Below are 25,881 nucleotides of genomic sequence, written 5' to 3'. Positions count from 1 at the left end.
TTTGAACATTGCAAACAGTGATCAGGAATAAACTCAGAGCACTTCTGAATGGCCCCAACATTGTCCCAAACTAACATGAATCCAAAAAGACTATAACCATATTAAACTATGGAGAAAAGATACTCTACACAGTTAACTAAAAAGTCAATGTTTTTAAATAGATGTTCATTCTAATAACAATAATTTGAAAAGTCAAAGCGTTCTGAAAAATTTTTTTGATCCAGCCCCTGCTTTCCCTATGCAAGGCCAATGTTCTCAGACTAATTCACATTATGGTCCAGGTTCAGGGTGGTAGCAAGACTTTCTTCCCCAAGAGCTGAGCAAGTTTCATTTCTAGAGGTTGGTGACAGGACAGAGCTGATGGCAAAAACATTAAAATGTCGTTTGAGGTACATAGTCCAGTGGGAGGAGCCTTTGTAAAAGTCTCTGGCCAGCGCTAAGAAGAGACCCTAAAGACTGGAGGACACAGACGCCAATGGTGACATTCAGACCTTGGGTCTCTCTGGGTCTATCAATACACATCACTTCTGCAATATGCCCAAACAAGCAACAAAACTCCACAGCTCAAATTAAGTCCTTCCAAACGCCTTTCCAAACAGCAGACAACAGAAACCGAAGGACACTGCGGCCAGCACTTTTCCTAAGGGTCAAGATGGGCAGCGGGCAGTTCCATGGTATGGGAGGTTGGGGAGAACCTGGAAGCTCAGTCGTCCAGCAGTCCTGGGTTGATTCCGGGTTCGAAACAAAAACATTCGAGGGACCATCAGGGAAAGGGGATAGATCAGGCCTCGAGTCCTTTCCAGCTTCTGCTAATTTATCGATGATTTCGAGAGCAGATTCCGGAAAGGTTCTGCCCTCTTTTGCAATCGCCGGGTTATCTGGGTTCCAAACAAGTTTCCCAAAACCTTCAAAGAACTGCTCCAGACCCCAGGATCCCGTCGTTCCGAGTGGGGCTCGGGGTGACGCCCCCTCTCCCTCCTCCCAGCGGCGCGCTCTTCCCCGCCTTGCTCGGTGGGAGGGTTCGAGCCCGCTCTGCTCGGCTGTCAGGCGCTGCCCCCTCGACTCCCACCGGCATGTCCCGGGCCGGGCGACCCGTGCTCCTGCTGCAGCTGCTCGGCATCGCCGCCGCCGTCGTCGCGGGTAAGCTTCAGTCCAAGCCCGCCTCCACCCCCGCGGTCCTCCGCCTCGGCCCGAGCCTGGCACGGAAGGACTCGCTGCAGCCCACCGCCCGGCGTGCACTCTCCGTCCAGGGCCCCTCTCCCGGGGGTTGCGTATAGACCTGGCATCTCGCTGTCACCCGCACGCCCCATGGGGTCCTGGTGGTGTCTTGCTCAGCCTCCTTCTTGTATTTGGGGGGCTAAGTTCCAGCATGCACCCCCCAACACCCGGGCTAGGGAGAGCCCTAGCGTCTGGGGCTTGTCCACACCTTCCGTGGGACTTGCTTGGCAGAACAGACTTCAGAGTCCCGGCACGTAGTGTCGGGGGGCGGGGAGGGGGCCTTGGGACTGACCCGAGAAGCAGGCCAAGTGTTGACAGCTGTGATTTCTGCCCCCTCCTTGTTGCAGCGTAGTGGGGGTGCGGGAAGGGAAGGGGGTGTGGGAGAAGCAGGCCCTCCTCAGGGTTCCTCTGGCTCCTCTGGGCTTGTTTTGTTTGTCCAGTTTGGTTGGTGTTCAAGTTGTTGAAATCGTTCAACAGTTCGGCCTGCCAGGCCTGGGTCGAAGCTTGGGTTTCACTCAAGTCCTGTGATTGGAAACCCTTTCCGTGGGCAGTTCTGTAAGAAATAACTGGAGAAAAAAATAAAATCACGCAGGAATCTTAGCCCATCATTTCCCCAAAATGACTCTGGGGGATGGGGGGAACACACAGTTCCGTTTGGAGAGTGTTTGAAAACAACATGCAAGCATGTCAGAAATGTTGGTGGGGAATTCTGGGAGGCATGGAGTGGGGGATATTCCTACCAGAAATCTGCGACAAGATAATTTCAGGAGTAAAAGAGAAGAATGAACAAGAAGTCAGTAAATATTTGTTATGGGGTTGTATTAAATGATTATGTAAGAACTTGAGTACTTCCTCTCCCACAGCCCCCGAGATTTACTGCCATTTTATACTCTTAGAGCACAAAGGCTGTTGATAGGCTGGGGTATTTGAGTCTAAAAGGGAATGTTAGAAAGGATCTCAGTGTTGGAGACAGCAGCAGAGTAAACAGCTCAGAACCTGTTATCAACTAACTGGAAGCCCTCCTTGCTGAGGTTTGGCCAGCACTCTATTTTTTATTACTTTATTTAAGCGCCTTGATTACAAACTTGTTTATAATTGAGCTTCTGTCATAGAATGTGTGCCATCATTCACCATTGCTATTTTTCCCGCCCCCAATGTTCCCAGTTTCCCTCCCACCCTCCCCTCTGCCTCTCTCTCTCTCTCTCTCTCTCTCTTTCTCTCTCTCTCTCTCTCTCTCTCTCTCTCTCACTCCCCCCCCCTTGCTCTCAATCTCCTCTCCTTTTGACTCCGTGGTTTGCACTATTTGAATGGGGTACCATGCATATCACTTTACCCCCTTTCAGCACCCAGTTCTTGTCCAGGGAGATCAGTTCCACCTATCATTGTCACAATGAACCATTCACTACCCTAACTGAACTCACTCTTTGTGGCGAGCTTCCTACGAATGATCCTCCTGGCCCTCAACTCTATTGTGTCTGGATATTATCACCATACTATCTTTTACTTTTCTTTTACACCGCATATGAGTGAGATTATTTATTCTGTGTCTATCCCTATTCCTCTCCCTCTGACTCATTTCACTCGGCATAAAAAGTGTCATATTCATTCATGTATAAGCAAATTTCATAACTTTACTTTTCCTAATGGCTGCATAGTATTCCATTGTGTAGTTATACCACTGTTTCTTTAGAAGATTTAAATCCCTTGATATCAGACCCAAAGCCATAAGGTGTATAGAACAACATGTAGGTCAAACACTCCATGACATTGAGACTAAAGGCATCTTAAAGGAGAAAACAGCACTGTCCAAACAAATGGAAGCAGAGATTAAACAAATGGGACTATATTAAGTTGAGAAGCTTCTGAACCTCAAAGGATATAGTGTTTAGGATACAAACCCACGGGATGGGAGAAAGTATTCACCCAATACCCATCAGATAAGAGTCTAATATCTAAGATGTACAAGGTAATGGCAGAATTAACAAGAAAGAAACATCTAACTTTATCTAAAAATGAGGAGAAGAAATGAACAGACAATTCCTCAAAGAAGAAATACTAATGGCCTAAAGGCACATGAAAAAATGTTCCACATCACTAATCATCAGGGAGATGCAAATCAAAACAACAATCTCACACCACAGAGACTGGTTCACATCACAAAGAATAAGAACAATCAGTGCTGGCAGGGATGTGGGGAGAAAGGAACTCTTATTCACTGCTGATGGGAATAGTCCAGCCTTTATAGAAAACAATATGGAGATTCCTAAAAAAAAAAAAAATCTGGAAATTGGGCTCCTATTTTATCCAGCTATACCACTCCTAGGGAGATACCCTAAGAACACAAAAACCCAAATACAAAAATGCCTTCTGCACACCTATATTCATAGCAGCACTATTTAAAATAGCCAGAATCTGGAAACAACCCAGATGTCCTACAACAGATGAGTGGAATACTATGCAGCTGTCAGGAAAAAATGAAGTCAAGAAATTTTCTATACATGAATGGACATGGAAACTATTATGCTGAGTGAAATGAGTCAGAGGGAGAGATAGGCACAGAATAGTCTCATTCATCTGAGGGCTTTAAGAAAAATAAAAGATAGTATGGTAAAAATACCCAGAGACAATAGAGATGAGGGCTGGAAGGACCAGCCCATGATATGAAGCTCACGAAAGAGTAGAGAGTGCAGTTAGAGAAATAACTACACTAACAACTATCATGACAATGGTAATGAGTGAGATAAATAGCATGCCTGTCTTGAATTCAAGCAGGGGGTGGGGAAGGAGGAAAATGGGGTCATTGGTGAAAGGGGGTGTTCTTTTCTTTAACTGAAACCCAACTGCGAACAAGTTTGTAATCGTGGTGCTTAAATACAGATTTTTTTAAATTCTCTTCCAGGTTGTGGGCAGGTGATGAAAAAAATTTCTCTTCCAGACAAAAATATCAGAATTATTGTTGATATAAAGCCAAGTCAAGAGAGAACTTTTCTGTGTTCTCACTGAATTAGTTGAGTGGAAGAATCTGAACTGAAAAACTCCTGTGGGATTGTATAGCGTGCATTTAATGTTGAAATGGAATTGCTCTTACTATTCTCTTGGCATTGCTATTTTTGAGTTGAGTAGTGTAAGTGATTTTATCTTATTCCTAGTAATTGTTTTGAAAATGACAGTGACACAACATTCTTTACATGCCTGAATCTGGCTCCTTAAGCAGACCTTTAAAGAAGCTCTTCTGTGATGGTGCTTTTATAGGTAATAGAATCAGTGTGTCTGTTTATTGGGTTAGTGATTTCCCATGAGATAAGAGATAAGAAGCATGTGCAGAGTAATTTCTTATCTTGTGATCATCACGTGGGTCAGAATACAGGTTGCTCATTCTGAATTGCCATGGCTCTCTCTCTCTGATATGGTCTCTTTTATACTTTCTGCCACCCACTCCCTTTATTTACTCTAACTCCCACCCACTGATTCTTCTGCCCAAATCACTGTCTCCTTCTATTCCCTTCCCTCGTCTTTAGTTGAGCTGCCTCCAACCACATCATTTGGATCTTTGTTCACACATCACCTTATGATGCCTTTCCTGCATATCCACATTTGCTTTTCCATCACATCAATGTGCTTTTTGGTTTGTTGTTGTTGTTGTGCTTTTTAGATTTTTTTTCTTTATTTGTTTTGGGAGCTACATATGGCAATCAATGCTCAGGGGCTACTCTCAGCTCTGTGCTTGAGGTATCTTTCTCAGCCTTATTAGATGACTATGTTGTTCCAGGGTCAGCAGCACTTAAGGCAAGTGCTTTAATCCCTATACTATCTTTCTGGGCCATACATCAGTTTTTTTATCTTCTTAAAAGCATTGACTTTTATCTGAATTAATATAGTTTATTCTTCCTTTTTCTTTTAGCTTGTCACTTTATCTGAAGAAAATCCCATGCAGCAGAAGTTTACTGTTTTGTGGTGTTTGGTTTTTATGCATTTACTTGTTTCTAATTTATAATAAAAATGCAAAAATTAGATAATTGTTAAAATTGGGGGAGAATAATTGAGTCATAAATTCTTTAACATTAACATTTAACTCTATCATAAACTCATTTCATAATTAAATTTAAAGCATTATATCATCATCTTAACCTATTGTTTTTTTACTTGTGATTGGCACAGTTATATTTCTGGAGGAATTATTACAGACATGTTTTTTCCGATTTTGAGATGTTAATAGATGTTTATTCTTTCCAGTGAAATTATAACTATATATTATTTTAGGACTTATTTTATAGTTGACAAACCTTTAAAATGTGCTTATATGGGTGAAGCCCCAGAGCCTTTGAGCACCCAGAGTGGCCCTGGTGGTTCCTGGCACCACAGGCCCAAGTAGCATTGCAACTGAGCAGCATTGATCAGGCTCTAAGCTACCAGACCTAATGACTGAATATTACCAGGAATGGTCCCCAAGCCTCCTGAGCACTGCTTAGGAGACCCCCAGACCCCATAGAAAGTATATCTGTGTTTAAAAACTATGTTTGCAATAGAATTATTACCACAATTTTGTTTGTTTGAGTTTTTGTTTGGGGGCCACAAATATTTGCCAACTCGCCTGGCTCTGTGCTCAGGGGACAAGGTGAAGCCAAGGATCAAATCTGGGTCTACTACATTCTGCCCTCTGTACTATTTCTCTGGCCCCTTTCCAGTTTGTTTGTTTGTTTTTAATACCACACAGCAAGTATTTTATTCATTTTGTGGATTGTTTTAGATTTTGAAAGCAGAATTGGAGGCTGATTCTACAAGGAAATAAACATGTGATGCCTAGTGACAAAGGCAGAATTCCTATTCTATAAAATGCAGTCCTGGGAAAGGCTTAGGGAAAAGGTGAGATGAGCATCTTGGAAGATAGGCTGGGAGACAGAATGGGGAAAAGGTTTGGAGTATCAGAGTGGCTGAACTTCCTTGCCCTTTAGGGAAACTTTTGCATTCTATGATAATAGATTAGTCAGGAACTTGGAACAGCCACTCCCTCCCTCAGGCATGACCTCACCACCCTCTCCTGCCCAGTGAGTCTGGGGAAGATCAATGATCACTACTTCAATCTTCATGATAGAGGGCAAAGGTCTTATTACTGACATTTTTTAATGCAATCTTAGTGTTAATTAATATTCAGAGCAGGTATGTTCCCAGGATCACTTCCTTTTAGGCTGTACCTTAAAAAGTATAAGAGAACAGAGTTCTTATAGAACTGACGGATACTACAAAACCTTCCTGTGGATAGATCATTTTATTCTATATTCTATTGGTAATTTCTGGCAGAAGATCTATTGGAAACTTGGAGCCATATTAAACATTATAAGCTTTTAGTTTATTTTTAATCAGGGTCTTAGTTGTCCCTTGTGTTAAATTAATGGAATTCTAAAATTACAAGATCCATAAGGCACAATTTAGGTACATTTTTAATAACCTATTTTTCAGGACTGCTGCAAAGGAAAGAAAAATAAACAAAATAACTTTGCAGAAAGCGTGGTGGGCAGGATTGGGGGGAAAACACCTGGCAGTAGTCAGGGCTTGCTCCTAGCTATGTGCTTGAGATCACTTCTGGTGGGACTTTGGGGACCAATGTGGTGCCAGGATCAGTTAAGTACAAGGCAAGTGCCCCTTTGTACTATTGCTCCAGCTTGGTTTTGAAATATATTTTCTTTTTTTTTAAGAATACTTTATTCTTCAAAATTATAAACATGTTTGCAGTTGGGCCTCAGTCATAAACTAAAACAGCCCCTTCATCTGTGCAACATTCCCACCACCACCACCAATGCCTCCCATCTCCCTCCTCCCCCATATATGAAATATATTTTTACAGAAAAAAATTAATACTTGAGAAACATATAGCCATATTTTTAAAGGGCAGAGTTTAACATAACACATTTACAGGAAAGATACAGAGCTCTCTGAAGAAGATTTAAACTTTCATGAGGACAGAATTTAGGACCTCACACATGCAAGGCAAATGCTGTATTGCAAAATCACATCCCAGGCCCAGATTTAGCCTTTGGCTCATGAAACACATGAACAACTTTTTTCCCAGTAGACTGCTATTTGAACTCTTTGAGCTGTTCTTCTCATACAAAATTCTTTTGGTCAAAGAGACAGTACACAGTAAGGTGGTGACCTTCTGTGCAGCAGTGTTCTTAACCCTGGTTCAAATCCTCTCACAGAATACACTGGATTTTGAGCACTAATGGGTGTGCCCAGGGAGCTAGTCTCCTGTAGTGCTTAAATTTTATTTCTTGAACACACATACACACACAGACATATATACACACAGACACCTCGCTGCTGTTCTCTCTCTGTCTCTCTCTGTCTCTGTCTCTCTCTGTCTCTCTCTCCCTGTCTCTGTCTCTCTCTCCCTCTCTCACTCCCTCTCTCTCTGTCTCTCTCTCCCTGTCTCTTTCTCTCTCTCCCTGTCTCTGTCTCTCTCTCCCTCTCTCTCTCTCTCTCTCTCTCTCTCTCTCTCTCTCTCTCTCTCTCTCTCTCTCTCTCTCTCTCTCTCAGGTTTGGTGCTGAATTGGGTGAATTACTGCAAGCTGAAATGCATCTAAGAATAAAGCAGTTGCACGTTCTGAAAAAGTGAATCAATGGTCTGTTTTCTTGTTTTATTTTGGCTTGGTTTTTTGGCCACACCTGGTGGCACTCAGGGGTTACTCCTAGCTCTGTCCTCAGAAATCACTCCTGGCTTGGGGGATTATATGGGATGCCAAGGATCAAACCTTCATCTGTTTTGGGTCAGCCACATGCAAGGCAAATGCCCTACCTTCAGTGGTCTATTTTTCTATTTCTTTTTTTGATTGTAGCTTTTGGGGGGGTGAAGTGGAGCCTTGCTCTATATTGCTTATTTAATAATTCAAAAGTGCTCTCTCAGTTGCCTCAATTACCCTTATCATCCTACTTCTCATATATATCTCAAGGCTTGTGGTTTGCTGCTTACTCCCTATGACCTAGATATCCAGATACCCATGTGGATTTTGTCCTTCAGCTCATTCATATTTCTTTTTATATATCACCTTTATAATTAGATCTTTCTAAGACAGCACTCTAAAATTTCAACCTTAGGGGACCTGGACAGATAGTAAGCATATAGGGCATTTACTTTGCATGCAGCTGACACGGTTTTAATCTCCAGTACCCCATACCCCATACAGTTTCCTGCACTCATCCAGAAGTTATTGCTGAGTGAGTAGAGAGTCAGGAGTATACCCTGACTGCTGGCTGTGGTACAAAACAATAAATATAATAAGTAATCAAAATTGGCAAGCCTATTCTCATACTCTAGATCTTGTTTTTTATTTGACATTTTCTCTGAGTATTTATCCCTGTGGTTGTTTGCCATCAAGAGGACTGCAGCGTCCTCTTGTCTCTCTATTTCAAAAAAGTACTGGATCCAAGAGACAGTGGGGAAGGTATCTGCCAACCTGGGTTTGATACCTTGCATCCCATAGGGTACACTTAAGCTCTGCTGGGGGTAATTCCTGAGCACAGAGCCAGCAGTAACCCCTAGAGTATCACTGGGTGTAGCTAAAAGAATATTTTTGTTTGTTTGTTTGTTTTTAGAAAATAGACCATGGGAAAGAAAAAGAGACAGAAATAGAGTCAGAGACAAAGAACCATAACGTAAAAAGAAATTATAATCCCTGAACTGAGACTTTAGGAAACCTCCTGAACACCTCTAGATTTTGTGCTCTTGTATAGTTCCTGTCTCAGGACTTTTTCAACTCATTCCTCTTTCCTCTAGGCTATGTGGCCTCACCCCCTAGCATATAGGTCTATAAATTAGCTGTACACTCTGAACATCTACTGATAAAACATCATAAAGAAATAATTTTATTAGTTTAGGGGCCAAACTCAATGATACTCAGGGGTTACACCAACTCTCTCTGTGGTGTTCAAGGAAACTTGTGATAGTCTGGATGAAACTCAAGTCTCCCAGGCCTTAGGATATTAGGCTTGATATATTTTTATTAACTTAGCAATCATTAAGCCTTTTGAAAATAATTTTGGAGCCACACTTTTGGGATTACTTCTGGCTCTTTCATAAGGAATTACTACTGGTAGTGCTCAGGAGACACTATGGGCTTTTGGGAACCAAATCCAGCAAAAACCTGAAGTTAATGACTGTAGGGATAGTAAAATGGGATGGAGTGAATGTTTTTCACTATACCACATGATCCCTTGAATGGGAGCAATGGACATGGAGCTCAGAATAGAGCTTAGTCAATTTGAGGAAATTAAATTAAACTGTTATTAAGGCCAACTAGGGTTCAATTCCCAGCATAGCATATGGTCCCCCACACCTGCCACGAATAATTTCTGAGTGTAAAGTCAGGAGTAACCCCCAATTATTGCCAGGTGTGGCCCCAAAACAAACAAAACATTAAGCTGTTAAATTCTGATCCTTCTAATAAGATATCACTATTTGTATTTATATAAAATTTGTCTTATGGGGCCAGAGAGATAGCATGGAGGTAAGGCGTTTGCCTTTCATGCAGAAGGTCATTGGTTCGAATCCCGGCATCCCGTATTGTCCCCCAAGCCAGCAAAGAGCAATTTCTGAGCATAGGTCAGGAGTAACCCCTGAGCGCTGCCAGGTATAACCCAAAAACCAAAAATAAAAAAATAGAAAGTGTCTTATATACAAAACTTAACAATAAAACTAGGCCAAAGTTCTTATGAGTTCCTCAACAGAGACAGTCCTAAAAGAAAATGCAAAATTACTGAAATTCTGTAAGCTTCCTTTATTTCACCATTCAGCCAATGAAATCAAGGTCTAAGGGGACCTTCTTTTTCATATGTTAACAATAAAATACAGTGCTCATACAAATGATGGGTTTCTTTAAAAATAAACAAAAAGGAGACAACAATAGTGATAGAGATGTCCCTCTAGCCAGTGCTAAAGAGCAGAACATCTGGATGTGTGTGTGTACGTGCACGAACTATCTCAAAGAACCACCTTTGATGAGTATTTTGGTGTCTGTGTGGGAGAGAAGCCAATTTATAAAAATTAAATAAGGTTCAGGAGGGATCAAAGGGCATGTACAGGGCCCTCCACTGCCCCCCAGCACAGATGAAACTCAGTGCTCTGAGCTGAAAAGACCAGGCCCTAGAAACTAGCAAGGGCAGAGATTGGACAAGTAGGAGTGCTACAGGGCCTCCTCTACTGAGACAAATTGCACTAGGTTGCCCTTGAGGAGGTTCTGCCAGCAGGTCCTTCTTGCGGAATTGAGCTTGGGATAACATTCACTACTGACACCGTGGCCTGGTACATGTGTAGGGCTTACCCTCTGGCAGCTTTGTCTTGATGGGCCATTGCTCCTCAGGGGAGGTGCCCAACAGTCAACTGTTCTTCCATGTCATTGTCAGGAATAGGGCTGCCCTGCGTTGGCCAGCCCTGCAAAGATGCAGCGCCTGATGTTTTGTCAATGGACAAGAAGTACAGCTTGGTCCCAAAGAGAATATCCAGTAGGCGGTATCCAACGTGATCACGTAGGCAGATTAACAGCGTCCAGGGATACCAGAGATTCAAGGCAAGCCAAAATCAGCTCTTTTCAGCTTCCCGTTCCTGTTTATGAGCAGTTTCTGGGGTTTCAGGTCCCTGAAACTGTAACAGAATCCCAGGCCTTTAAAAGAGGAAGGGCATTACAATTTCCGGATCTAGGCCACCATTGCAACTGTCAAAATACTTAAAAGTCCTGGTCGCATAACTCAAATACCAGAATTAGCTTCTTGTCGCTATGCAGGCCCTTAGGAAGCCTAATGATGTTCTTGTGCTTCAGCTCTATGAAGAGGTAAATTTCAAGGGCGGTGAACTCAGCACCCCTTTGTGATCGCCGTCTAGTCGCACCCATTTCAGAGCTACAACCTCATGGGTCTTTGAACACTTACCTAGGTGCCTTCCCTAATTATTTCCAATTTTTCTTTTTCTGTATTGTGGCGGCTACGGGGACACCTGTGGGCCCTGCATTCTAAGACTTCCTCTTTGTTTTTGTTTGTTTGAGCAAGCAGCCAATTTTATTTCTGCTCTCCCTCCACCCCCAAATATCGCAAGATCTGGTTCCTCCCACCTTCTCTGCCGGGAGCATCTGGTGGAAGGTCTTGCAGCCCGCCCATCTCTGTGATGACAGGAGCTGATAGGCTTGGTTGGAGGACCAGCAGGATATGTTTCCTGAGCTTCCTGGAGGTGGGGGCAAGGAGGGTTCAGAAGAGCCACAAGTCCTGTGTTTAGAGCTGCCTAGAAGCCTCATCCTCATTGTCTCCCAAGGAGCAGCACCCTGAGTCTTCTATGCACCTGGGTGGAACGTGGGTTCCCAAAGCCCAAAAGGACAGTGGAGCTGAGGCCAAGGCTGCTAAGCCATATTCCAGCATCCAGACTTTCCATCCAAAGCCTAGGATAGAAGGTACTGGTGATTCTGAAGCTGGAATTTGCTATCCTTGATTCAGAACATGAACCCCAAAGCCTTATAAATTGACTCCTAACTCTAGAGCAATAGCACAGGGGGAAGGCGCTTGACTTGTATTCTGTCCTACCCCAGTTAAAATCCCCAGAACCGCCTTGGTCCCCTGAGCACAACCAGGTGTAGCCCCCAAACAACCAAAAAATGCCCCCTCACTGTCAACATTCTTCAACGTTGGACCAAAGCTGAGAGCAGGAAGCCCACAATCCTGACACATCCAGAGGGACAGAGCGAGTCGCTTGTACCTCAACCAGGTAATTGGTCTAGAGCAGGAAGCCAGGGGAGTTGCCAAGTTAACCCTGCTTGGGGACAGAAGATTAGTTCACAGTTTAGTCCTCTGAATATCCCTCTAAAGCAGGGGTCCTCAAACTACGGCCCACATGTGACCTGCCGGACATTTATCCAGCTCTCTGGGTGTTTTTGCCTCGGTTGGCAGTGCCCAGGTGTGGAATGTGCTGAACTCTAGACTCCCCATTTCTGTCTCTTGACTCTTCCTCTCAGTCTCAGGCAGTGTTCCTCAAACTACAGCCAACCAAAAGCAGGCTCATAGTTCTCACTGAAAATACTGATAAGTTTGGCGATTTAACTTTACCTGTTATGTATTTAAAAGATTGTGTTTGTTCCCATTTTGTTTTTACTTCAAAATAAGATATGTGCAGTGTGCATAGGAATTTGTTCATTAACTTTTTTAAACTGTAGTTCAGCTCTCCAACAGACTGAGGGACAGTGAAGTGGGCCCCTTTCTTAAGATGTTTGAGGACCCCTGCCCTAAAGAAATCTTATGGTGCCGGGGCTCCTAGCAGAGCCCTGCAGTGAAGTTACCTCTGTAGGTACTGGATGGTCTGTGGCCACAGAGAGGTCCAGGGGGACAGTGTGGCAGGGACCAATTACGACTACTTTCAAGTAAGTTCAAAATGAACTTATTTGAAAAGTCATATTGCAGCAATTTGTTTTCTTCCCTGTTCTTGGATTATACATTTAAAAGTAATTTAAAAATAGTAAGCACAGCTCCTAGCTGTGCTTGGGAGCCCAAGGATGACTTTTACCAATGCTGGACCCTGTGGTGCCAGAAGGATTGTAAGAAATTCTAGCCCATCTCACTGATGAAGGTGGCTACAAGTCACAGATTTTCAAAACAGATGAAAGAATTTTTCCATTGGAAATTGGCACCAGAACTTTCACTGGGAAGAGTAGTTAGTGCAGAGTTTCAAAGCTTCAGAAGACGAACTGATTTTCTTTGAGGTTTATGCAGCTGGTGTAAGCTGTTGAAGCTGTTGCTTATTTACGTTCTGAATCCTTGGGTCCTAGATTTCTGTGAAGGGAATATGCTAAATTCACCTTGTCTGTTCTCTAGTACAAGGACAACTCTGGATGACAGCCCATATTTGGAACATGGCGAGCTAAGCCTGTTGTCGAGAAACTCTGTTTAGGGGGAAAATAAAGATTTATTTCAAAATATTACTGTTTGTCCAAAATGCACCTGATCCACCCAAGAGCCCTAATGAAGATGTGCAAGATAAATGTTACATTCACTGTTATTGACCAGCATTCATTATGCAGCCAAGGGCAAAGTCTATTACTTCCTTTTTACATACAAGTGTTATTTTTGTTTTATAGGATCATAATTACAACAAAAAATGGTTCATCTGATGAATCTGAATTTAAAATCTTAAAATGTTTCCCCATCATTACAAACATTTGTGATTCTTGGGAGGAAGTTGGCATGTCAACTTTAACCAGAGTTTTAAAGACATTTATCTAACAGATATAGTAAAATGATCAGATATAATATTAATGGAAACTGCTTCAAATATTGTAATAATTACCAATATATAAAGCACAGGCTTGAAGTGAGCACACGTTGATAGAAAAGTAATTCCAACATATGCAAAGTGTCATAAATCCTTGATATTTTTTTTTCCTTCTCACTTCCCATCTCTTAGATGTTGTTGCTATGAGCAGGGATTGCAAATGTACCTTTGACTGAGGGACTTTTAGTTTTAGTTGGGGCATGTCCTGGGGCTTGTACATCAGCTTGTGGTGCTTGTAGTGAGACTGTGTATGCAGGTTTGCACTCCTTTAGTTTCAGTGCTTGCATGTCTTTGTCAGATCTTAGTCAAAATTTACAAGTTAGGGGGCCGGGCGGTGGCGCTAGAGGTAAGGTGCCTGCCTTGCCTGCGCTAGCCTAGGACGGACCGCGGTTCGATCCCCCGGCGTCCCATATGGTCCCCCAAGCCAGGAGCGATTTCTGAGCGCATAGCCAGGAGTAACCCCTGAGCGTCAAATGGGTGTGGCCCAAAAACAAAAAACAAAAAAACAAAAAAAAATTTACAAGTTAGGTTTTAGTGCTCACTAAGGGTCACATTAGCCATGCCAATTGCACATTGTTTCAGTGACTGGGGGTCACCCCTTTAATGCTACCATACACACAGCTGGCTGTAGTGAAGCTTGGGGGACCATCTTATTTGCAGTGCTAGGAGTGTGGTGCATATGGAACACTGAGTCTTTTCAAGTCATGAGCACATGCTTGCAGGGCAGGCACTCTATGCCACTGTGCAATTCTTCCGTCCCTGGAATGTGCAACTGTTACCCTTAAATTATTGATAATGCTTTTCTTTCTTCACATAGACTGTCCTTCAACCACATGGATTCAGTTCCAAGACAGTTGTTACCTTTTTATTCAAGAAGCTGTAAAAATAGAAAGCATAGAGGACGTCAGAAGTCAATGCACTGCCCATGGTAAGAAACTTGCTCTTTTTCTGTCCCCCCTCCCTGCCAAATATGAATAACTAATGTAACTAATATAACTTTTTTTTTTTCTATTTGGGGGCTATACCCAGTGATGCTCAAGGGTTATTCCTGACTATGCGCTCAGAAATCACTCCTGGCTTAGGGAACCATTTAGGTCACCAGGGGTTGAACTGAGGTCCGTCCTCGGTCAGCCGCATGCAAGGCAAATGCCCTACTGTTGTGCCATCACTCTGGCTCCATATATATATGATATAACTATTTTTTAAAAAGATTTTGTTGGGGCTGGTGATAGTATAGCAGGCAGGGTGCTAGCCTTGCATTCAGCTAACTTGAGTTTGATCCCATATGATGGAATGCTAGTGATCAGCAGCTCCAGGAAGGATCACTGAGTGCAGAAATCAGGATTAAGTCCTGAACACAACTGGATGTGACTCAAAAATAGTACCAGAAGGGGCCGGGTAGGTGGCGCTGGAGGTAAGGTGTCTGCCTTGCAAGCGCTAGCCAAGGAAGGACCGCGGTTCGATCCCCCGGCATCCCATATGGTCCCCCCAAGCCAGGGGCGATTTCTGAGCACATAGCCAGGATTAACCCTTGAGCGTCAAACGGGTGTGGCCCAAAAACAAAAAAACAAAAAAACAAAAAAAATAGTACCAGAAACAAAATGATTTTGTCACTCTTTCTTTTTAGTTTTGGGGCTATACCTACAGTGTTTGGGAATACTCCCAGTTCAGAGCTCAAAGGTTGCTCCATATAGTGTTTGGGTGACTCTGTGGAGCCTGATATTAAATACTGTATGCATAGTATGTATGATCAATTTGTTGAAGCACTTCTTTGGTTCTGTCATCAAAGAATCATTTTTACTGGGGTCTTATTCAAAAGGGACAATGTTTTGTTCTCAGTACATGGCATAGGCAGTGGGACTGATATATACATTATGTTTTACTGTTGACTTGGAAAACAGTTTCAATCAGCACTGTCCGTTACAGAGTGAAGAGTGGGGGCAAGAGTAGGGGCAAATCAATGTGTTCATAAGATGCAAAGTACTGTGATTAATCAAGCATGCCACCTGGTCTACCTGAATTTATCTCAACAAAATTCTGAGGCTTGGTATTATTAGATTCTTAAAAACAAACCAAGGTCTGGGCTGATTTTAGAACTAGAGTTCTTAATAACTCTATTCTGGATTACTGTGTGTTTTGGTATTGTTCTGGTAGTCTATTTTGTTTGGAACTTTTTGGACTTCTTGAATCTGTTCAGAAGCTTCTCTCCAGAAACTAGAAAAGGTCTCAGATATTTTTCCTTTCACCAGTTATTCTTTCTCTTTCTGTCTTTTCTGTCCTGATATTTCTATAATTTGGAAAAAATTTCATCAACATTCTCTTTCATTCTTTTACATTTCTTTTGCCACTTAATTATTGCTGCTGGCTTGTATTTTTGTCTTCAAGGTTCAGAATTCTGGTGCTGTGACTTGCTGTTATACTCTTGGACTCCTTCAATTACATTTTTATAGATTCTTTTATATTCTGAATCAATTCTTCCTCGAGTTGATTGAAATTTCTTTCAGTGATTGCTTAATTTCCATTACCATTACATTAAAGTTGATTTGAGGTCCTCCTCAAAAAGGCTTGATATTTTTTGTTTGTTTCTTTTATTATTTTTTGGGCCAGTGCTCAAGGCTTATTCCTGGCCAAACACTCAGGGATCATTCCTAACCATGCTTGGGGGACCATCTGTGATGAAACTTGGTCAGTCACCTAAAAGGCAGAAGTCCTACCTACCTATCTCTTTGGCTCTGGTTCTGGACTAATTTTTTGTTTTCTTTTGTTTTGTTTTTGGGTCACACCTGGCAGTGCTAAGGGGTTACTCCTGGTTCTATGCTCAAAAATCACTCCTGGCAGGCTCGGAGGACCATATGGGATGCTGGGATTCGAACCACCATCTTTCTGCATGCAAGTCAAATGCCCTACCTCCATGCTATCTCTCGGCCCCAGGTTCTTGACTTTTTAAGGTGTTTTTTATTATTGTTTGAGCAAATTTTGTGGCCTTATTTTTTCAATTTTTTTCAAATTCCACTAATTCTACTTGCCTAGAGAAAGCATTTAGGAATTTGAAATTAAGCATATAAATTTGCTTATAAAATTTACATTGTGTCTAAAATTGTTTTACCCAGTTAAAATTTTATCAATTCAATTTGTCTTACTTCAACTTTTAAATATTTTGCTTACATTTTTTCTATTGTTGCTTTGGTTGGAGGCCATACCTTCCTGTGCTCATGGTTTACTTCTGGTAAGGCTTAGGGGACCATATGTGGTGCCTAGGACTGAAACCGGGTGATGGTGTACAAGGCAAGTGTCTTATCTCTTATATTATCTCTCTAGTCCTTGCTTACATTTCTTATCTCACAATTTTCTTGATAAGGATACACAACTACTTCCACTTAAAAATAATCATCTCATTGCTGAGTCATAATAATTAGCTGAACTGTTAATTTTGACAAAACATAGTATCGTAGTCTAGTAGATAGACTTGAATTTAATGTTTGCAGTGTATAAAGAAAAGCTCAAGAAGTCCTGGAATAAAATCTATAAAACATACACACAAAAATAAAAATAATATCTTAAACCTATTCTAGGTATTGGAATTAAATGACTGATTACCTTTTGTGTTGCAGAGAACTTTATTTGCAACTATTCCCAGTGCTTTGTGTTGTGCTATATGGTTATCTCTATTTATTTTTGTTACTATTTTGGAGAAAATAATTGTGAAGCTGAATGTATTTAGCAACATTTACATTTAAGTTATCTATTATCATTATAACAGAACAAATAAGTATTTTCCAGGTTTCCTTTTTTGGTGATTTATGAGCTTTGTCACTAGCCATAAAAAGAATTAAAGACCTAAATTTTATCTCAGCAGGTAGTGTCAGCGGTAATGCATTGGGAAAATAATGTGCTTGAACACACACATTCTTCTGGGACTTAGACCTGTCATTTGTTACAGAAAATGGAAACCTGTCTTATTTGTCTGACAAAGTAATTTAAGTTTATGCAGTATTTAATTAGATTACAATGCTAAAAGTCATTAAAGTTCCATTCACTACCACAAGGTCAGATAAAAGGATGAAAACCTCATCTCTAAACACTTATGCCTACACAGTAACTTGGTTAAATATTTCCCTTGCAGATTGTTTCAGAGTGGTATTTTGGTCACATTTCACAAGTAGGTTTTAGGATAAAGCAAATGAAAAGACTAATACTTACCAGACAGGATGTGACAGTATATGAAACTGATCAGAAAATCATCCTTGAGGTCACATAGATAGTACAGAGTAAGGATTTGTCTTGTACTCCACAGACCTAGGTTCAATTTTTTTTTGGGGGGGTCACACCCGGCAGTGCTCAGGGGTTACTCCTGGCTCCATGCTCAGAAATTGCTCCTGGCAGGCACGGGGGACCATATGGGACGCCAGGATTCGAACCGATGACCTTCTGCATGAAAGGCAAACGCCTTACCTCCATGCTATCTCTCCGGCCCCTTAGGTTCAATTTTTTAAATTTTTTTCTTTAAATTTTTATTGAAACCACTGTGAATTACTAGTCCTTCATAGTTGTATTTCAGGCATATAGTGACAGTGAATTAGGGCCATTCCCACAACCAGTGTTGACCTCCCTTCACCAAAGTTCCCAGGATGCTTCCCATACCTCACCCCTTAGCCCTCTGATATACCAGTGTAACAGGTATAATTTAAGTTTCAATTATTGTAGTTTGGAACTCTTTTTTTTTGGGGGGGGCACACCCAGCGGTGCTCAGGGGTTACTCCTGGCTGTCTGCTCAGAAATAGCTCCTGGCAGGCACGGGGAACCATATGGGACACCGGGATTCAAACCAACCACCTTAGGTCCTGGATCGGCTGCTTGCAAGGCAAACGCCGCTGTGCTATCTCTCCAGGCGCGTAGTTTGGAACTCTTGATTCTATTGTCATTGACTTTGACTTGGGTTATTTAGTTCTGACTTTTTTTTCACCCAATGCACATAGGTTCAATTTCTAATACCCAGTGTGGTCCCCGAGTCTGCCAGGAGTAAGGTCTGAACTCTGCTAATTTTGTGTTCCCTTAAACAAGCAAACAAACAAAAAGCAGGACAAAATAGAAAATAATTCTAGAGCCTTTAAAAATATAGGGTCCTGTATGCCCACACCACTGGGTGTAACCCTGAAGACCCTCAGCACCACCAAGAGAATACTCAGCTCTCTGAGCCACCCTGCACTGAGTGTCCTTGGGATATCCTGGAGGCCTACAAAAGAGCAACTCTGGGGAGGCCAAGAAAACCAAGTAGCAACAATAAAAAGAACCTTGCTGACTCCTGCCTTTGCATTAATTAACAAATTAAGCTATTTCATTTTTTATATATATAATTTTTGTTTTGACCAAAGTGATTACAAATCATTCACAGTAAAATTTTGGGTATATAGTGACATTGAATCAGGGGCATTCCTACCACCAATGTTGTCCTCCCTCTTCCCCCCACCCACCCCATTCCCAGCATGCATCCCATATCCTCCTTCTTTGCTCCCCGGGGCTGCTAGTATAAGTGGTCCCCCCTTTGTCTAGCTTGTTGTAGATTGGGTATCGACCCTGTTGTCATTGGCTTTGGATTTGGTATCTAAGTCTGATCATTTTTTATTTCTACTCAATGTTCATATGACTGTTTGGTCTTGGTAACCTCCATTATTTCCCTCTCAAGTTTGTGAGGTGGAATAAGATGTGGTTCTTTCTGGGCGCGGAGAGATAGCACAGCGGCGTTTGCCTTGCAAGCAGCTGATCCAGGACCAAAGGTGGTTGGTTAGAATCCCAGTGTCCCATATGGTCCCCCGTGCCTGCCAGGTGCTATTTCTGAGCAGACAGCCAGGAGTAACCCCTGAGCATCGCCAGGTGTGGCCCAAAAACAAACAAACAAACAAACAAAGATGTGGTTCTGTTTGAAGGAAAGAAGAAATCACCCCTGGCTTGGGGGGACCATATGGGATGCTGGGGAATCGAACCACTGTCCGTCCTAGGCTAGCACTTGCAAGGCAGACGCCTTACCTCTAGCATCACCTCTCTGGCCCCAAGACTACCTCTCTTTTAACACACACCAAATGGAAATTAAAAAACATAAGAGAAAAACAGTAGAACCCTCAAAGGTTAACAGTATATCTTTAATAAAGCTAGACTTTGGAGTGCCAACAATCATTTTATATTTGTCATTTGTAGTAAGTGACTGTGATTTTTTAATTGTGATCTACATTGAAAGCAGGGAGAGGGATCTCTTCTAAAAGCTGCTGACTGGGGTGCAGTGATAGGAGAGCTAGAGGGAGACAGAGAGTCTCCTCTGTGTCCCATAAAAGCTGAACAGAGGACTGAGCATCAGAAAGCCCCATACCCAGCAGCTGGATGAGATGCGTACTTGGTAATTCAGCTTCTCTGTGTGCCCTGAAAGATTTATCAGGACAAGCAGAGGACTGAGCACCAAAAGCCGCATACCAGCAATGACACCTGGCAGCTGGATGGAATGCAGCACCCGGTAACTCAGTTCTTCTGTGTGCCCTGAAAGATTAATCAGGACAAGCAAAGAACTGAGTGATGACGCCTGGCAGGTGGATGGGATGTGGCAGTAAGAGGGGAGTGGATCCCTGAAATTAAAGTAAGTTTCAGCATGCTGTATACCGGTGTATAAGATGACCCCCGACTTTTAAGAGTTTTTCATGGGTTAAAAGGTCTTATATGCCGGAAAATACTGTAGTTACCTGAGCATTGCCAGGCATGATTCTTGAGTGCAGAAACAGGAGTAGCCAAAATCCAAAAAGAAAAAGGAGAGAGAGAGAGAGAGAAAAAAAAAAAGAGAAAGAGAAGAGAGAGAGAGAATTCTTCCCATGATAGTAAATAAAGACTTATTTCTTTGAAACTATACAACATGGGGCTGGAGAGATAGCATGGAGGTAAGGCATTTGCCTTTCATGCAGAAGAACGGTGGATTGAATCCTGGCATCCCATATGGTCCCCTGTGTCTGCCAGGGGCGATTTCTGAGCATAGAGCCAGGTGTAACTCCTGAGCGCTGCTGGGTGTGACCCAAAAACAAAACAAAACAACAAAAAAAAGAAAAGAAAAGAAACTATATAATATTCTACCAGGTAATTATGCTATAAATGAAATAAATACTTTTGTATTGCTTATTATTTCTAGTTAGTTGTTCAGTGCTATAAGCTTGTGATGAACATTAATAATCATGCCCATTTGAGCAGACCCGATTACAACCTCAGCAGAAAATATTAAGGATCCATGAAGTAGAGATGATGTACCTTGGGTGGGGGAGTCCCAACCAAAAGTGTCTGGGGGAGACCATGTGGTGCTGTAAAGGCCTTTGAATTGGTAGAAGCCTTTGAATTGGTCCTCATATTGCCTTCCAATTAGATCTCTCTCGATTGGTTCCTTTGATTTACATATGAAAAAGATGTTCCCCCATTGCCTCCTCATCTGGCTTTTCCCCCTCCCTTTGTGATGGGTTTTGTTTTTCCCAAAAAAGGCTACTTTGGAGGCCAGGAAATGCAGCTGCTATCTTGGCTTGTGGTTCCCTGTGGTGGAGCGACTGGCTTGTGGGTGAATAGCTTGCGGTGTGAGTTTTTGGCCTGCTATTCCTTCCCAATTGTGTGTGGGTTATTTTCTGCATCAGAATTGCTGTTGGACCTGCGTTTCTTGTCCTACCTGGACTAGGGGTATGGGGATCCTGGTCCCTCTCTGAGGATTGTGGAACATACAACCCACCATTTCACAGTGCTAGAGATTGAACTTGATACTCCCACATACACAGCAGGAATACAGCTCATTAAACCACCTCCCCATCTCAAGAGCTATTTCTCCTGTCTATCTAACTGTTAAATTTTTATTATTAAAAATTGATTTGGAATAATGAAATAAATACTATTACCTTATTCCTTTTTGTTTTGTTTTGTTTGGAGTTTTCTTTGCCATACCCAGTAGTGTCTAGGGCACAAGACAGTACTTGGAGAACCATATACCATATGTAGTGTCAGAGATCAAACTAAGTCTGCCAAGTGCAAGTCAAATGCCTTAGCCCCTATATTGCTCTCAGACATCCCAGAAGTCAGTATTAAAAGACTTCAGGAGATTTCTTCAACCCTGAAGTTGAAGGATCACTATTCTAGGAAACTAGAGGGAAATTTTCAGGAGCTTTTAAGTCAGAATGCTTTGGGGAGACCGCGAACAATGAAATGTAATAATGGAAAAGACTTCATCTCTCTATGTATTGGAGTTAGTTGTAGCTAACAATGTACAAAGTTGACTTTGAAAAGTGTTTACAGAGTGGAGAGTACTGGAATTTAGGCGCTTGTCTTGCACACAGCTAACTCAGTTCAATCCCGGGCACTGCCTATGGTCCCCTAAGCCCCACCAGGAGTGATCACTGAGCATAGATCCAGAAATAAGCCCTGAGCTCAACAGGAGTGACCCCAAAATAAAGCAAAATAACAAAATAAATGTACATACATATTTTATACACCTCAGCAACATCTGGAAAATAATTACTTCTTAAATTACTAAGACTAAAGTCATGTTTCTTAGGAACATTGTTATAATCCTTATTTAGCTGAATATAGCTGAAAAGAAATTTTCTGTTATTTCTTTATATTTTCCCCAGTACATAGATACCAGACTTCTTGTTGCTAATAAAAATCATCATTTGATGAATTTTACTTATATACAATATCATGAAACAAACTAGATCTATTAACATTTGCTCCAACTAATAGAGTAAAATGAGCATTTTACTTCTTTTTCTTTTTGTTTTAAATGGGCCACACCTGTCTGTGCTCTACACTCAGAAATTGCACCTGGCAGACTCGGGGGACCTGGCAGGCTCGGGGGACTAATGGGATACCTGGGATCAAACCCGGGTCAGTCCAGGTTGGCCAAGAGCAAGGCAAACACCCTACCTGTTGTGCCCTGAACATTTTATTTCTAAGAAAACTTTTTGGGCAAGAAACAAGGTTAAATGTGTCTTGGCAAAGTGAACTACCAATACTTGCAAGATATTAAATCACTTATGGATAGGACAAAGTTAATTTGAGATATAATGTATATGTTGCTGTAGTGCCTTTTTTGTTTTGTATTTGTTTGTTTTTCCAATCGGGACTTATTCTTAGCTCTGTGCTAAGAGATCACTTCTGAAGTAGCTCAGGGCAGCAAATAAGGATGCCATGGATGGAACTTGGGCCACTCAAGTGCAAGGCAAGCACCCTAAGTGCAGTATTATCTTGGTTCCTATGTGCCTTAATCTTGAACCTCATTAAGAATCAGGAAAAGGGGCTGGAGAAATAGCATGGAGGTAGGATATTTGCCTTGCATGCAGAAGGACAGTGGTTTGAATCCCAGCATCTCATATGGCCCATATGGTCCCCCAAGCCTGCCAGAAGCGATTTCTGAGCATAGAGCCAGGAGTAATCCCTGAGCGCTGCTGGGTGTGACTCAAAAACCAAAAAAAAAAAAGAGTCGGAAAAGCAACTATCCGAGAAGAGAAGAATGTCCTTTATAAGTCAGTTTTGCTTACCAGAACTTTTCTGATTCTAATCACAGAAAACAATCTGGAAACACATGGGCCTAAGATTTCTGGCACATAAAGGCCCTATAGGTAAGCAGGTTGGGGAGACTTGTATCTTGAATTTTGCTGGGTCTTGGGACTGTTTCATCAAGGTGTCCTGGTTCTTACTTTTTAGCTATCTAAGGCATGTTTAGAACTTTTCTTCCCAGGAGAGATAGGGCAGCGGTAGGGTGTTTGCCTTGCAAGCGGCCAACCCAGGACCACTGGTGGTTTGAATCCCAGCATCCCATATGGTCCCCTGCACCTGCCAGGAGCAATATCTGGGCACAGAGCCAGGAGTAACCCCTGAGAGCTGCCGAGTGTGGACCCCCCCAAAAAAAAAGAACTTTTCCTCCCGCCGTACTTATGAACTTGGGGACGAAGGGCATGAGAAAGAAAAGTTGGAAAAAGGAATCTTGAGAAGTTCAGAAAGTGTGCCTTAAGAAGAAAATATTGTAAGGGGCTATTCCTAGTGTTGCTGATTGGGGAGTGGGTATGTCCTACCCAGAGCTCATTGGAGCCACACCTCTTGCCCCTAGCAAGTGTTTTTGTTTTGGGGCCACACCTGGGGTGCTCAGGAGTCACCCCTGGCTCTACACTCAGGAAATGCTCCTGGTAGTGCTAAGGGACCAAATGGAATGCCTGGATCGAAGCCTGGGTCAAATGCCCTACCCACTGTGCTACCACTCTGGGTCCCCCTCTAGAAAGTATGTTTTATTATTTAAGCTTTTCCATGATGCTTTATTACCCATTTGCTTAGAACTGAATATATCACCAAATCAAGATGAATGAGTATAAAACCATTGTATTCATTGTTATCATTTTATTTGGACATAGTCTCCTCAGAAACTTACAGTATTCTCAATATTTAAGTGTTTTTAAATGTCAAAGTGCATATGCTTCATTTGATTTTTTATTGACTCTAGAAACATAATTACTTCCTAAAATAATTTCAGGAGCAGACATGGTGAGCATACATAATGAAGCAGAAAATACTTTTATATTGGATACTTTGAAAAACCAATGGAAAGGCACTGATGATATTCTACTGGGCATGTTTTTTGACACAGATGGTAAGTGATCTTTATTTTGAACTATGTAATTTTTTCTTAAAGTTAGTAAAACTGATGTTGTGCTTTAAAATCTTTCAACACTCTGGTTCAAGTTGATATTTTCTGTGATCTCCAGATTTTATTACTTGAATGTGTACCACTGGCTTGAAACACATTTTTTCCTAATCAATTCAATGTTTTCACAATATTCAAAGTTGATTCTTTTGTCTGGATTAAAATGTGTAGACTCCATATTTTTATAATAGTCTCACAAAATCTAGTATTAATGCCAATCATTAATAGAAAGTACATACTTTCAAAATGTAGTAAGTTTACTATTCATTATTTTTCCCAATTATTACCCCAAAAATGTAATATTTTCTTTACAAAAGTGGGATCATAAAAAAAGTGGGATCTTCTTCAAAACTCCTTGAATCACTCACTGCCTCTAATGTCAGTACATAGGACATTTCTTTCCTTTTAAACTTAAATCCCACAACCAAAAGTTTAGAAAGGCACGCCATAGTTAATTTCTACTTCTAGAATGTTACGAGGCCTTTTGAACTTTTAATTCCTTTTATATTGTCATAAATGTTGAAAATATGCCTCAACCAACAGATGCAAGTTTCAAGTGGTTCGATAACTCAAATGTGACATTTGATAAGTGGACAGATCAAGAAGATGGTGAAGATCTGGTTGACACCTGTGCCTTTTTGCACACCAAGACAGGTGAATGGAAAAAGGGCAATTGTGAAGTTTCATCTCTAGAAGGAACCCTTTGCAAAACAGCGAGTAAGTATTATTAAAAGCTTCTTTCTGTTCAAAGGGGAGTGGTAAAAGTAGCACTGGTTCTAAGATGATTTTCTTTTCTATTTGTGCCAAAAAAAATAGTAGACACTATGGTTTGCTCCCAAATTGCTTGATGTTAAATGTGTAATTCTTTGACATTTAGAATTAGGGCCAGATCACAAGAATCAGGCAGACATTTATTCCTTTTGCTCTATTTCTTGAGTGAACAAGAGATCAAATATTTCTGCTATGATAAAGCATCTGCACTATGTTCATTGCAGCACTATTCACAATAGTCAGAATCTGTAAATAACCCATGTCTGATAACAAAACAGTAGATAAACTGTTGTATGTATATATGTATATATATATATATGTCTACACAAGGTATACCATGCAGGTATTAGGAAAATTAAGTTATGAATTTGTTTATTTGTGGATATGGAATTATACAGAGTGAAATGAGTCAGAGGGAGAAAGACATAGAATGATTAAAAAATATGGTAATAATACCCAAAGACAATAAAGACGAGGTCCAGGAAGCCTGGTCCCTGGTAGGAAGCTTGCCACAGAATGGAGAGTGCAATTAGGGAGAAGGGACCACTATGACAATGATAGAAATTATACTCTGGACAAGAACTGGGTGCTGAAAGGAGATAAAGTGGTACCCCTTCAGTAATATTGCAAATCAGTATCTAAAAGGAAGGGGGGAAATGGGAGTGGAGGGGTGTAGAGAGAGTGAGAGAGAAGAGAGAAAAGAGAGTGATGAGAAATGTCTGCCATAGTCATGGAAGGATGGGAGGGAAATGGGACATTGGTGGCTGGAAATGTGCACTGGTGAAATATTATTCAGCCGTCAGGAGAGATGAAGTCATGAAATTTTTCTATACATGGATGTACATGGAATCTGTTATGCTGAGTGAAATTAGTCAGAGGGAGAGAGAGACACACA

General features: G+C 41.6%; 1 protein-coding gene and 1 pseudogene across 1 annotated transcript in view; one reads left to right on the top strand and one right to left on the bottom strand.

Annotated features, from left to right (window-relative positions):
- Positions 1-652: 652 nt before the first annotated feature.
- CD302 (CD302 molecule) overlaps positions 653-25,881 on the top strand; it is a 33,323-nt gene continuing 8,094 nt past the window's right edge. Inside the window, exons 1-5 of the mRNA XM_049772863.1 lie at positions 653-724; positions 837-1,140; positions 14,334-14,444; positions 24,045-24,161; positions 24,759-24,932. Of these exons, the coding sequence (XP_049628820.1) occupies positions 653-724; positions 837-1,140; positions 14,334-14,444; positions 24,045-24,161; positions 24,759-24,932 (778 nt within the window). The remainder of the gene's footprint in view (positions 725-836; positions 1,141-14,333; positions 14,445-24,044; positions 24,162-24,758; positions 24,933-25,881) is intronic.
- LOC126009362 (cyclin-dependent kinase 5-like) lies at positions 10,362-13,803 on the bottom strand (annotated as a pseudogene).

The sequence above is a fragment of the Suncus etruscus genome, chromosome 5, assembly GCF_024139225.1.
Source record: "Suncus etruscus isolate mSunEtr1 chromosome 5, mSunEtr1.pri.cur, whole genome shotgun sequence".
NCBI lineage: Eukaryota > Metazoa > Chordata > Mammalia > Eulipotyphla > Soricidae > Suncus > Suncus etruscus.
Note: the sequence above shows the minus strand (reverse complement) of the source record. Positions and strands in the feature narration are given on the sequence as shown.